The 13,974-nt window shown below is 44.0% G+C and overlaps 1 protein-coding gene across 1 annotated transcript; it reads left to right on the top strand.

Annotated features, from left to right (window-relative positions):
- Positions 1 to 661: 661 nt before the first annotated feature.
- LOC123137099 (cytochrome b-c1 complex subunit 6) lies at positions 662 to 9,431 on the top strand. The gene is made up of 5 exons (XM_044556684.1): positions 662 to 794; positions 898 to 942; positions 8,234 to 8,318; positions 8,882 to 8,971; positions 9,111 to 9,431. Coding segments are annotated over exons 2-5 (210 nt in total). The 5' UTR covers positions 662 to 794; positions 898 to 940; the 3' UTR covers positions 9,144 to 9,431.
- The last annotated feature ends 4,543 nt before the right edge of the window (positions 9,432 to 13,974 follow it).

The following is a 13,974-nucleotide window of genomic DNA, read 5'->3' as shown; positions in this document are numbered from 1 at the left end:
GCTACAAATCACAGATCTAAGCATGATTCAACACAAGCACAAGGTTGAACTTCAAACTCTACTACTAATCTAGCCTACCACATGCTTGAACATCTAGCCCTACCACAAATTGCAACCATAACATAGCAACCAACCATATCGGCTCACAGATCAGACCACTAATCAACCATGCATCTAGATCAAACCCTCAGATCTAGCTAGAAGGAACAGAGAGAAAGGGGGATTGAACTCACAGAGGCCATGGCTGCAGCTTGAGGACGAGGGGGGGGGGAACGGTCGTGGAAGATGAACGCCGGCTGATGAAGGAGCGCCAACGCCGTAGACCGTCGGCCGATGAAGATGTGCCGCTTACCTGCGCGTCGGCGAGAAAGCTCGAACGAAGGAAGAATGGTGGCGGGAGTTGGGGCGGTGAGAGAGGGGCTAAATAGGGGTGGACTCGGCGGGAGGTGAGCCGAAATCCTCCCGCCGATTTTTCGGCGACGCGGGCGAGCTTGCGCCATCTCCCCTGCTCGCACAAGGGGAGAAGCGCGTCGCCCTCCCCTGCCTCGCCCGAGCCAGGTTCACGAGCTACTGCCGATTCATGCATTTTCCCTGGATCTGGCCTGGACGTGCTTTAAATTTCGTGCGATGCGGACCGCACAGTGAATGCAGGAAACCAAACAGACCAAATTCTTTCCGCGCGGGCCAGGCTGGCCTAATACGGGCAACCAAACACGCCCCAAGCTTTTTCATCGCCTCTCGTCTCCTCCCGTTCTCGCCGCCCCCCGACATCGCCGTCCTTGACTCCCTCTCCGGTAACACATCGTCTTCCTCAAGATCCGATTCCACGAGAGATTAAATCCCTTCGTCTTTACCAAATTCGTTTCCTTTGAGGCTAATCGTCCTCGTTTTCTGCAGTTGGAAGCGGGATAGTTCTTGGGCCACCGGAAGCGTCGCACGCATGTGAGTAATCCGATCCAACTGATTATATTCCCGTATTATCTCGCTCATCTGTAGGGCAGGCGTCACGGTAGGCTGAGCAGGTCGCTGCATTGTAGTGGGTGGGGATCCGTGTGCTGCTGATCGTGTGATTCTGTTACCGTGCTCGAATTAAGCATTAATTCTAGGGCATTTAGATTTGCGAATGTCTGCCTATGTTCAATCTGTTCTGGGGAACGATGCGTGTTACGATTTTGTTGCAATTCAACCGCTGATGGATGCTGAGGCGTCCGTGCTCAGGAGCAGCAGTTCATATGGCCTGCCTTATTGTCAGGATCTGAAAGATAAGGCGTGGATCAATCAAACGAGGTGTTGAGGTCCATTGCCGCTTGTTTAACCAGGGCAGGTTCTGACATGTTGGGGGCCTAGGGCAAGACATCGATGAGGGTACACGATATTTTTTTAATTCCGAAATAAATGTTCTTGTCTTGTAGGGAACGATGCACAACTTTTGGAATCCGGAGAATTTCGCAAAAAATAGTACAAGAGAAAATGCACATTACAGCGAAACTTGATGATACGCCAGCTCAAATGAATCATTTTTTTCAGTGGGACTACAAAATACCCCCTCCGTCCCAAAATAAGTGTCTTGACCTTAATACAACTTTGTACTAAAGTTAGTACTTTAGTACAAAGTTGAGACAGTTATTTTGGGACGGAGGGAGTATCATTTAGTTGCAACAAATAGGCACATAATGTACGAAGCTATAGCATCCTCTTCAATAACAGAAGTTTAGGCGTTTTTCTCACTTGATGTATCATAGACGTAGTTAAGATGCAAGTTGGTTATTGGCTGGTTCTAATGTCCGTGACCTTCCTCATTCCGCGCAAGTTATGTGAGCCACTATGAGTATATAACCCACCTTGATAGATGAATTGACGTTAAACATTTTCATTTTGTATCTTTGCTGGGGGAGATTGACACAGCGTGCAGACCAGGCTTTTTTCTGGGAGCAGAAGACAGTAGGCAGGGCCCCCACTGTGGCTCTGATTTTCATTAGAAATATGGAACTGTACAAACGGAAGTAGAGAGGGTCAGAAGGAGTTATTAGAGAGAAAAATAAATAAATTACAATGAATCTAACCAGGTGTTCGTGCCTTCTTTCAAGTTAAGTTTTGCTCTCTTCATAATGCTGTAGAAATGCTCCTTGAAATTGGATATCCAGTGGATAAGATTCTTGGTTTTATTGTCAAATAATATGATACTTTTTCTGTGTTTCCATAAGCTCCTTGAGTGTTTCGTTGAAGCATATGATTCTCATTCTTTGCTTAGCTTCAATGATCATGCCATGAAGACTGAGTTCCATGTCCTAGGTTTAACTAGAAGTTCTGGCTAAAGTCACCACTGAAGAATAACTACATCAAGTTTTCATTCCCCCCCTGTTCACATAAAAGATAAAACACAACTTTCATCCTCAATATAGAAGTTTTTCTTGGTTAGCATTTCTTTGGTGTTGAGCCTGTTCTGTATGAGCAGCCAGAAGATAAACTTCTGTTTTGACAAGCAGCATGATTACCATATCCGTTTGAATGGTGCATAGGCAGGGGGAGGATTGCCAATAAGCTCAATAAATGTTCTCTTTGTTGAATATTTAGTGCCATTCCATACAAACTTCCACTCATCTATGTCCTCAGTAGCATCCAGATTAATAAGCAACTCTTGGCATTGGTGCACAGCAATACTAGACATGGGCAGGGAGGACATATCATGGAAATCTACAGAGATATATTCCATGGCCTTCTGAACAGATATGTGTTTGTGCTTGGCAAATGAATGGATACATGGATACAATAGATATAGTTTGGTATCCATTCATCATACCAGAAAAGAGTAGTAATACCATTCTTAACATTTATATCAGTCATCTGTTTGCAGTGATAATGCTTGTTCCTATTGCGGTGAACCAAAGTCCAAGACTTTTCTTGTTCATAATCTCTTTTCCAAAATCCAAGTTCGACCACCATATCCCCAAAGATGGAAATGGCACGTAAATATATTGCAATGTAGAGCTTTTTCTTGACAATAAGGTATCCCACTGCCTTGGAACAAACCGAGAAACGGTAGATCCAGGGAGTGGGCAATGGAGTGGGGATCTCCATAGGGATCCATTAATGTAGATACCTAGATCAGTCTTCAATGGAGAATTCATGTGTGGAGGTGGTGCAGACCAGCTAGGAACTGTAGTTTGTGGTCCAATGTATGAGAATATATTGCTGTTGAGTTTTGTTGAGATGTCTATATTTAAATAAGTTCCTGGTAATTTCACTTTGGAATGTGTAGTGCTTTTATTGAACTGGGAGGTACTCACCTCCAGCCTCTCCCTCTATGGCACTGGCGGCTGGGTTATGGTTTGTGACTTACGCTCACGCTCAGACTCGAGCAGCTCCTCCTCTCTTTTAGGTCTGCACATGGGCTGGGCCTTATGGGCCAGGCCTGTACCAGTTCAACCTTCCCCCTCAAGATGGGTGGTAGATAGCTATCAACCCCATCTTGCACATGCCAAGTTACAGGCCTTGGTTCCCAGTCCCTTTGTCAAGCAATTTGCAACCTGCTATCCAGAGCTGACATGAGTAAGGTTGATGATCCCATCATCAAGTTTCTCCTTAATGAAGAAGCAATTAATTTCCACATGTTTTGTCATGTCATGTTGAACTGGGTTATTGGCAATGCTTATGGTTGACTGATTGTCACACCATACACTTGAGGTCCTCAGAAGTTTCAACTCGCACTGTAGGTTCTTCACCCAGAGCATCTCACTCAACCCGTGAGATAATGCTCTATACTCAGCTTCTGCTGTTGCTTTAGACACAACTATCTGTTTCTTGCTTCTCCATGACACCAAATTTCCCACCACAAACATAGAATAGCCTGAAGTTGATCTTCTATCATCTTGACAACTCGTCCAATCAGAATCACTATAGCCATCCACCTCAAGATGTCCACTCTTCACAAACACAACCCTTTTCTCGGAGTGCCATTCAAGCATCTTCGGATTCTGTGCACTGATCAAGATGCCCATTCCTTGGTTCACGCATGTATCTGCTCACCACACCCATGACAAAAGCAATGTCAGGCTTGGTATGACACAAGTACAATAAGCTCCCGACCTGATAATCTACCTTTTCACTAGTTCATCTTGATTGTGCTGTCACTTGATGATTTTGTTTAATCGGAGTAGGGGATGCACGGCATCTCATCATGCCCATGTCACTCAAGAGATCCAAGGTGTATTTTTGTGGTACAAAGATATTCCCTTGTCTGTCCGGGCCACTTATGCCAAGGAAGTAGTTTAGGTTGCCCAAATCGTTTAACTCAAACTCCTTGCTCAGACATCCCTTCAGTTTACCTATTTCCTCCTTATCATCTCCAGTGACGATAATATCATCCACATAAACTGCAGGAATGGTGATGTTCCGATCAGAGTGTCTGTAGAACACCGTGTGGTCACTGTTACATTGACCATACCCCATACCATAGACAGCACGTCTAAATCATTGTTTTTAAGGTGTCCCTAAGGTGTCGCTTAGGCGTCAGGGCGCCCCTGGTCACAAGGCATCGGCCTTGCCTTATGTGCATGTCTAAGGCTTCCGCCTTAGTCCATAGGGCGTCCAAGGTGTCCACCTAGGCGCCATTCTGCCTGCCTTAGGCAAATGAAGACGCCTCAGGCAGGGCTGGGAGTTCAGGCGGGAAACAGAACTCTGGGCGGGAAGTAAAGGGCGGGAAACAAAGTCTGGGTGCCAACAGTTACTAGCAGGAGGAGAGAGGGCTCAAACCAGTTTCTGTTTCCCCCCAACCCCACCTTTGGCTGCTGGAGCTGAGCTTCTCCCCCCTCTCCGGCAGATCCTCCTCCCCCTCCTCTCCTGCAACTTCTCCCCTCTTCTCCGGCAGATCTTCCTCTCCAGGACAGCAGCAGCAGCAAGCAACCAGCAGTCCAGCAGGAATGGCAAGGTGTATATGCCTACTTGACTAACAAATTCTACTCTATTCTGCTGCTTAGAACCCTCTGGCGTCGGCGTTGCCTTGCCTTATGCCTTAGCGCTTAGGCGGTGAGGCGCTGGGGCTTGCCTCGCCTTACCGCCTTAAAATAAAAACAATGGTCTAAATCTATCAGTCCATACCAGGATTTCTTTAGCCTGCATACTTTCCCCATGGTCTCTGAAGTACCAAAACTTGGTGGCATCTCCATTTACACTTCTTCCTGCAGCTCATCGTGCAAGAAGGTATTCTTGACATCTACTCCCTCCGTTCCTAAATATTTGTCTTTCTAGAGATTTCAACAAGTGACTACATACGGAGCAAAATGAGCGAATCTACACTCTAAAATATGTCTACATACATCCATATGTTGTGTCCATTTGAAATGCCTAGAAAGACAAGTATTTTGAAACGGAGGGAGTAATTGACGCATCACTTCCTTGCTGCCCCCCCTGCACTTGTGGATGCCATGGTGAGTACACCAGGGGATTCTTCTGCCACCGATCCTAAACAGGAAGCTGGAGAGTACCAATCTGAATTGTACCCACTGTTGGCTGGCAAGACCTGAACCTTTACATCATCATCAGTGAGCGTACCAACTGGAGTTATACCCACTATTAGGTGGACCTTAACCTGCACATCATCATTAGTTTTAGTGCCCACACAATCACCCTGAGTATGAGACAAAACCTTCTCCCCCTCTTGACCATCCTTCACAGAGTGTAAGTAGTCAAGCTCTTCAAGCAACAAACTCAGATCTGTCAGCTCACATAGAATGGCTCAGACTCCCTGAAGGTGACATCCACACGGATAAATCTGCGTTTCTCAGAGGGACACCAACATTTATACCCCTGCTGACTAGAAGAATAACCTAGAAATACACGCTTCACTGTCCGTGGATCTAGCTTCCCAACGGAAGGCCGGTCATCTTGAACAAAACAGGTACCCCCAAACAACTTTGGGGGAACAACAAACTTAGTTTCTCCAAACAGCAACTCACAAGGAGATTTCATGCCTAGTATCCTTGAATGTGTCCGGTTGATCAGGTATGTGGCTGTCATAATTGCTTTCACTCCACAAGAACTTGGACACATTCATCATATACATCAACGACCGAGCAATCTCAAGAATATGTCGATTCTTCCTTTCCGCCACTCCATTCTGAGGAGGGGAGCGGTGTCTGGACATGAAGTTTGATGAAGAATACCTTGGTCAGACAAGAAGGCCCCAAAGGTGTTGTTCACATACTCTGTGCCATTGCCAGTCCTGATGACCCGCACCCACACCTGCACCTGAAACTGATACTTCACAAAGGCATGGAAATTTTGAAAATGGCTAAACACCTCATCCTTGTGACACATCAAATAAATCCAAGTCATACGAGAATAGCAGTCGATAAAGGTAACGAAATATTTCATTCCGTTCATCGACACCACCGGGGAAGTCCATATATCCGAATGAATAAGCATAAAAGGAGATATGCTCCTAAGCCCCTTACTCACATATGATGCTCTTGTGTGTTTCGCATATTCGCAAGCATCACATGTCAACTTGCCCTTGCCTATTCGACACATAAGTGACATACCATACGGAAATATTCTACTCATCTTATCGAAAGGTACATGCCCCATCCTACAGTGATGGATCATCGCCTGCTTCTCCTTTTCCTCCATGGTTGCAGCACACACCAAGTCTAGCTGCATCCCCCACATACCAGACCCCCCCTACGTTTAGTGGCAGTCCCAACCATCTGTCGCTCCTGAATCAAGCAACAGAACTTGTCAAAAGTCACGACAGTCTATTTGATCAATTAGATCACTCAAAGAGACCAAATTGACAGGAAACGCTGGCACATGTAAAACATCGGACAGAGAAATGGTCAAAGTGCACTTTACCGTACCAACCCCTTCGACAGGTTGTTTTGTACTATCGTCAGTTTGAATAGAGCCCTTGTGAGTAGGAAGAAGCTTATTGCAGGACTCTAAACACACTGCATTTACCCGCAACATGCTTAGATGGACCAGAGTCCAGCACCCACTCCGGATCAGTTTATGAGCATCAATTGTGGCCTTTTCAGTGTCACCTTCATTTGTAAAAGGGCCGAACTGGTCCTCTCCTCCTCGATGACCTCCGACGCTTTGACATCCCTAATGAAGGTTGTCGTGTTCACCATGCAAGCCACCTTTGCCCGTGCAACATCAATGGACGCCTCGGCGGAGGCCAGACATGCACGCAGCACAGCTTCCTCCTTGATGGTGGCGAGCAGGGCATCCTCCGAGTCTCTGCTTGCCAAGGCACGCAGCCCCCAACATCTGCACCCAGCTACATTTCCACCTCCTCTGAGCACTTCATCTCCTACGTGCCTTCCTCTGCGTCACATGAGTCTGGCCACACCGAATCCATGACCCTGGTCTCCTCCGCCAAGTCGTTTGAACATATCCACGGCCTCACCACCTGCCATCATCCTCCCAGGCAGCCACACGCAGCAGCTAACCTCCCTTTCTCCCCTCTGGCGAGCAGCCACACGCAGCAGCAATCACTCCAGCAGAAGCAGCAGCAATCCAGCCCTCAGCAGTTCCAGCTGCCTCCTCTTCCCTTTCCAATCAGCAGCAGCAGCAGCACAGCCACACATCACCAGCAGACACAACAGCAGCACAAGCAGTAGCAGCCCCTCCCTCTCCACGCAGCAGCAGCAGCAGCAAACTCAGTAGTAGCGCACCCAGCAGCAGAAGCAGCAAACTCAGTAGTAGCGCACCCAGCAGCTTCCTCTTTTTCCTCCCGTGCAGCAACTCCAGCAGCCGCACCTCCTCTTCTTCCTCTCACTCAGCAACAGCAGCAGCTTGCTTCCCTCCGAACGCAGCAATCCCTCGCAGCAGTTGCCTCTCCGTCTCTTGCGCGCGGCCGCAGCTCACGCACGGCCAGTGCACGTATGAGCTGCCGCCGCTGCAGCAGCCTGGAATCGCCTCGCCACCTCCAGGACTCTCCTTCGCTGGCCTCTGATACCATATTGAACTGGGAAGAACTCACCTCCAGCCTCTCCCTCTACTGCACTGGCGGGTGGGTTGTGGCTTTTGACTTACGCTCACTCTCAGACTCGAGCAGCTCCTCTCTCTTCTAGGTCTGCACATGGGCTGGGCCTTATGGGCCAAGTGGAGATGGGCCAGGCCCATACCAATTCAACAGCTTTGAATTGTTCTGTGTTTAAAGCATTGATATTTGTGCAAGTTATGATTTACAAGTCGTTTTGTTCTTAATATATGATGTTGTATTGTATTTCAGGGCAGATGAGGAGGTATCTGACCCAAAGGCACTCCTAGAGGATCGTACGAAGGCTAAGTGTGTCTACCAGTGGTATGAATATCAGGTAATATGCTGTTTGATTTGTTGTGTACGCACACAAATGTGGTTATGTCTCCTAGTGTGTTCCATTAAATAAAATTGTGTACTGCTGCAACCATGTATTAGACTAGAGTGCATATCACTTGCTCCCAGGAGTCATGTGCTCCCGTGCGATTGAGGCACCTGTATTGAATGGCCATGGTCGGAGCCCAGTAAATTTGCACAAAACAGCCCAGGAGTCCCGTAATTAAGTGCAGATCCAGGGACCCCGACCATGACCAACGGGCCCAGGTTCCTGGGGAGCACTGGAGCATGTGATTCCCAGGAGCACCTGATATTTAGCAATTGGCCAAGGTCAAGGCTGTACCTAGTGTCTACAGTTTAAATACCAAACAGTTATTCAGCAACTGTTTGGGGTGTTCCTTGTTTATAATTGAACTTCACAATCAAGAACTTCATATTGGCTATCTAATTGTCAGTTGATCTGAGTATTTATGAGAAGTTTTTGCTGTAGACTATTCGTTTCCTGAACACCTTCTGTTTTGTTACCACTGGAACATGATCTTATGTCACCTATGTTATGCACAGAAATGCGTTAAGAGAATTGAAGGTGACGAGACCGGGCAGAAGCACTGTACTGGCCAGTACTTCGATTACTGGAAATGCATTGACAAGCATGTGAGTGCTCTCTTCCTGGTTGTACTCAAATTTATGGGTGCCTTGCTGATCGAAGAAGCCAACTGTTCCTGTGTTCTTTTGTTCCTTGCAGCTCTTGGACTGATCTAACTTGCTTGTGCTTGTTACTTCTATCCTACAGGTTGCTGAGAAGCTCTTTGATAGCTTAAAATGACAAGGAAATTGTTCTCTCTAGCTACTTTTCACTCAACAGTGGTAATAAATAGCATCACTTGCACGCCTTATTGACAATTCAGGTCTTTATCATCATATATGTAAAAGAAGGTTTTGCCTGTCGGGTAACACGACAGTTTTTCTGCGGCCACTTTACATTTTGTTTGTCAGAGGCGTTGCTGGCTCACGATATTTTTTTGTTGTGAATTGAGATATTCCCAGGACTGACTGAGGACTAAACGCTGCCATTTTTTCCTATTGCTTTTTTGATGCAATTTTTTTATGTGCATAAAATTATCCGGATTTGTGAATTACACCCTCTGTTCATAAATACAAGACGTTTTGGCAGTTCAATTTAAACTACCAAAACGTCTTATATTTAAGAACAGAGGTAGTAGATGGAGACTGAATGGCCAATCTCCACTGCTTCTAGCGGCGCCAATAGTAACAGCTTGATCATCAGTAGAATAATCTGAAGATGTGATTTATCTGGAGGAAATTGCATAGACCACAACTATAGAGGTCAGTTTTGCAGACTATCTATTCTACGGGTTGAGAACACCACCTATTGGTGTAATCAGTTGCAGGTAACTGCAATCCATTGTTTAGCTTGGTTATCATGATTTCTAACAGGTGGGTCCTGCTTGTAAGAGCATATGTGGCAAAAGGAAAAACTGGCCACATTACAAATTTCTATTCAATTTCAAATATTCGGTTTAAAATCATTTTTAATAAATTAAATAAATCATACATGTACCTAATATTGATCTATAAAATGTCAGCTCATTTGGACCACAGGTTTTGGAGTTAATGGCTTTTTTACTTGGCTTATTCAACTTTTTGGTTCAAGATTCAGGAATTTCAAAAAAGTACAAAACTTACAAGCAGGATAGGAATCATGTGAACCGAGCTAAATGACGGAGAGCTAGCTGCAACTGGTTACACCAATACTCGGTGTTCTCTGCAATAAACACATAGATTATGTAGATTGTGCAAACCCCAATAACTTGCATTGTAGTTGTGCCCGCCTGCCTTTTAGCTGCATTTTCATGGCAGCGGTGCAATAGCTGTGAAGATTGAGATCGAGAGAGAATCAATAATGAACAGTAATCTCAAAACTCTTTCTTCATTGATGATGATGAATGTATATATGTAGAGAGTGAGGAGTCGTGACCGGCGGAGGGGTTGCGTCGAGGGGACGCAACAAAGTCGGTAACTATGAGGGTTGCTAAACTAAGCAGAGATTATTAGGATTATAATTAATCCTTAACACCCCCCTAATCTATGCTTGTCTTTGTGAATGCTCCACCATCTTGATAAAGACTCCTCCAAGTATGTATATCTAGAATGTTCATCATCTTCAATTTGAGAAAGTCTTTGGGAAAAACATGAGGAGATATGTGTTTGATATGTTGTCAAAACCCCTTCAAACCCAGTGGAAAAAATAAGGAGAAAATTATGCAACATATAATGGTTATTGTCTCTTTCAACTCAATACGAGAAAACTCATAGAATCAAGAGGACAATAAATATGTCGTGTATACTTTCTTAAAAACCCTGGTGGGGAAAACGAAAAATATAACATATGGTCTTGTGTTGATATTACAAGTAAACTCATGAAGCGAAAAAAAGTATAATATAATGCTTTTAACAGGAACAATTCAGGAAGATACCCCCTGATTCTTTCATGTTCCGAAGTCGTCATATACCAATTTCATGAACACATTTCTGGAACATAGAAGTTGATAGAGACCCGGTGAACTAATCTGTCGCATGATTTGACTTGCAAGATATGCAATATAGTGATATTGCTTATTATGTAACCTGTTTGCATCCGGGCAACACAAGAAACATTATCGTTGAGATAATGGTTGGTGGATGTGGCCATGAGGTTTGTTTCGAAGACTCTTCATGAGAGGGTTACCACACCTACTATGAACACTAAGCTTGTCTACGATCTGACATAGTGGGGATCTGATCGATGTATCCGATGATATCAGGGTTCACATTTATGTGAATCTGAAAACCAGGACAAGATGTTTGATGCCCTGGAGATATCGAAAGATATTCTTGAGTACCAACCAATTATGTTTGGTGGATCCAATGGTATTATGGAACGTTGAGTCCCAATATCTCATTTCCATCATCTCTTGGTCTAAATAGATCTTTCTCTACGTCTAGAGAATGAACTACCATGAGAGTTATGGATGTATAAGATTTGTCTACAATGAATTTCTCCAATATATTATGGATATAGACAACATAGTATGCCAGTGAATGTGCTCAATTTGTAGTAACAAGCGGTATTTTGGTTTACCCAAATCCTTCATTTTAAACTCCGTCATTTAGATGATTACATGTGTCGTCATTGCAGACACACAAACATGGATAATCATCATTGTAGGAGTAATCCTTGTGTATAAGGAACTCACTACGTCGGTTACACCAAATATACCGGCAACAATAAGCCATATGGTGACTTACTGAGTTTACACAATGTATGTTGCGTATTGCATTTCGATTCAGAAGTGAGATTCCATCGGGAATCAAGCATATATGTCTGAATCTAGTGATCCACATGGATATGTGATCACTACATCTATCAACTACAGAGATAGATGATTCTGTACTGTTAATGATATAAGTTATCGAAAATAGATTCCACCCCCGGAGAATAGTTGGGTATCTACGTGAACCCTTGTGCTACAATACTTGCTCTTTGTTTCACCACCTCGTTGTTTTCAATTCCGTTTCCAGAAGAAAACTAGTGTGGGTATTGCTTATGAATACCTTCTCATTATTGAGCAAGATTATTTCTACCTAGATTATACCCTTTGCTTGAGTTCAGTCTGAGTGTTGTTCACACTTTGCCATGGCCATGGTCTTTGGATCTGAATCATTTGAAAGTTTTTTTGCAATCTAGTTGAGAAATATATGTCGACAATTGTAGACTTCCTATTATATAGTTCTCTAGAATCTATATATCAATATATACCTGATGGAAATACGTTACCCATGGTGACTGCTCGCGATTTCCCGATGCGATTGAGTCGGGTATTCTGATGTCCCGGTCATTGTGTGCACTATGACCTGGGTTGGTGGAGGTTTTTCATCCACTGGGTGTGTACTATCCATTAGGTGTCTGTCAACGTGAAGTTGACTTCCATTTACTGATTCACATGCCTTGATATCCTTGCTTGTGAGAAGCTTGATCCTGATGTACTTCTGCCATACATCTCCCCGTGTTGCTTTGAACAGGGAGTGGAGTGGATTTTCTTGGTACCTCCACTCTTTTAGGCATACTTTTGCAGGATTGTAGGATTGTGTGACACCTTTATAGACAGTAAATGAATCTGGTAGGTTATTTGCAATGTGTTGCAAATCTTCTGAACGCATGGTTCAGATCTTTGAGTATGTGGATTTGAGGCAGAAATGTGTTGAACATTCCACTAATTTCGAGGCGTTCTTTATGGTACTTGAAATCCTCCCCTAATGCCTGAAAATGTTCCTCATTGAATCAGCATACTGGCCTTGAATAACTCCCCATGTGAGGGGCTTGAGGTATTGACGGTAATACAGTTATTCCTCACATAGATCCCAACTATATGTTGAGGGGCCAATGATGTATGCTGGGGTGGTGATATCGATATGCAACCAAATTACCGCAGATGGGAAATACTTGGTAGATTTCCACGTATCAAAGATAGAGGGGAATAATAGAATGCAATTTGGTCATGAGCGTGTAAAACTGCATGACTCCAACATAAAGTTGGTAAGTTGCAATTTCAAAGTAAAGATCATGCAATGAGCTCAATTCTTTGGATGGGATTCTACCAAATCATTTTGGGTCTAAACATTAGGACAAATTGCTAAACTTCAATCCGGAGGCAATGGAGAAGGCACTCAAGGAGAATTCTGCAATGCTATCGATTTGCTTGAAACCGATGTCAGGATAATGAGCCAATGGTTTCGTGTGAATAAAGCACACACTTAAGACCATCATTTAGATATGTCTTTTAGAACCATGGAATACCTAAATAGTCTAGTCAATGGTTGGGAAGAGCCACTTACCTCGACTTGATGTATTCAAGGAGTCTGAGTGGTTCAGCGTAGACTTTAAGGTGTGCGAGCCTTAAAATTATCCCCCTGTGTCACATGTAGTGCACACAAAATCCAAAAGTTGTTATAATTTAGCATCATAATAATCATAAACCATTGGAATTGCTGATAGTTTTGGTTTCAACCCAATGTCAATGATGACCAAAGTGGGGATGCCAAGTTGTCATGCAAAAGACACTCTGGAAAATTATCTCATACGCAACATGTGCTACGGGTTTGTAGTATGTGTAGTACAACCCAGATGATACATAGAGAATGTGCTTGCAATATATGTTGCATATGGTAAAGAGAAGTTAGTCCTCTTTGTTTCCATCATAAGTTTCGCTATGGAAACTATTTTGACGGATACCTCTATAGTTTAGTAGGGTATGAGTTAAACCGGGAAACAATAAAGCATCCTTAAGTTACTCGAGTACCCACAGGGATAGTAAATATGACTTGAGTTGTGCCAACAAATACCTCATCGCGTCTAGCAATTTTAAAAATCCCCCCAACGAGAGTGGAAACATTTTACTTCCCTGAGTATAGAGTTCGTGGTGCATATGTCCACAAGGCACAAGTCATCTTTCATCAGATTGACCCCGTAGAAATCTATATATAGACGTGAAGATTCTCAAGAAAATCACTATCAGATATATAGAATACATATAACATGTGAAGATTGAGATCGAGAGAGAATCAGTAATGAACAGTAATCTCAAAACTCTTTCTTC

The sequence above is a fragment of the Triticum aestivum genome, chromosome 6B (assembly GCF_018294505.1).
Source record: "Triticum aestivum cultivar Chinese Spring chromosome 6B, IWGSC CS RefSeq v2.1, whole genome shotgun sequence".
In the NCBI taxonomy this organism is placed as follows: Eukaryota; Viridiplantae; Streptophyta; class Magnoliopsida; order Poales; family Poaceae; genus Triticum; species Triticum aestivum.
Note: the sequence above shows the minus strand (reverse complement) of the source record. Positions and strands in the feature narration are given on the sequence as shown.

Coding starts and splice junctions, on each gene's coding strand:
- LOC123137099 (XM_044556684.1), top strand. Junction 8,319..8,881: donor ACCAGTGGTATGAATATCAG/GTAATATGCTGT, acceptor TGTTATGCACAG/AAATGCGTTAAGAGAATTGA. Junction 8,972..9,110: donor GGAAATGCATTGACAAGCAT/GTGAGTGCTCTC, acceptor TCTATCCTACAG/GTTGCTGAGAAGCTCTTTGA.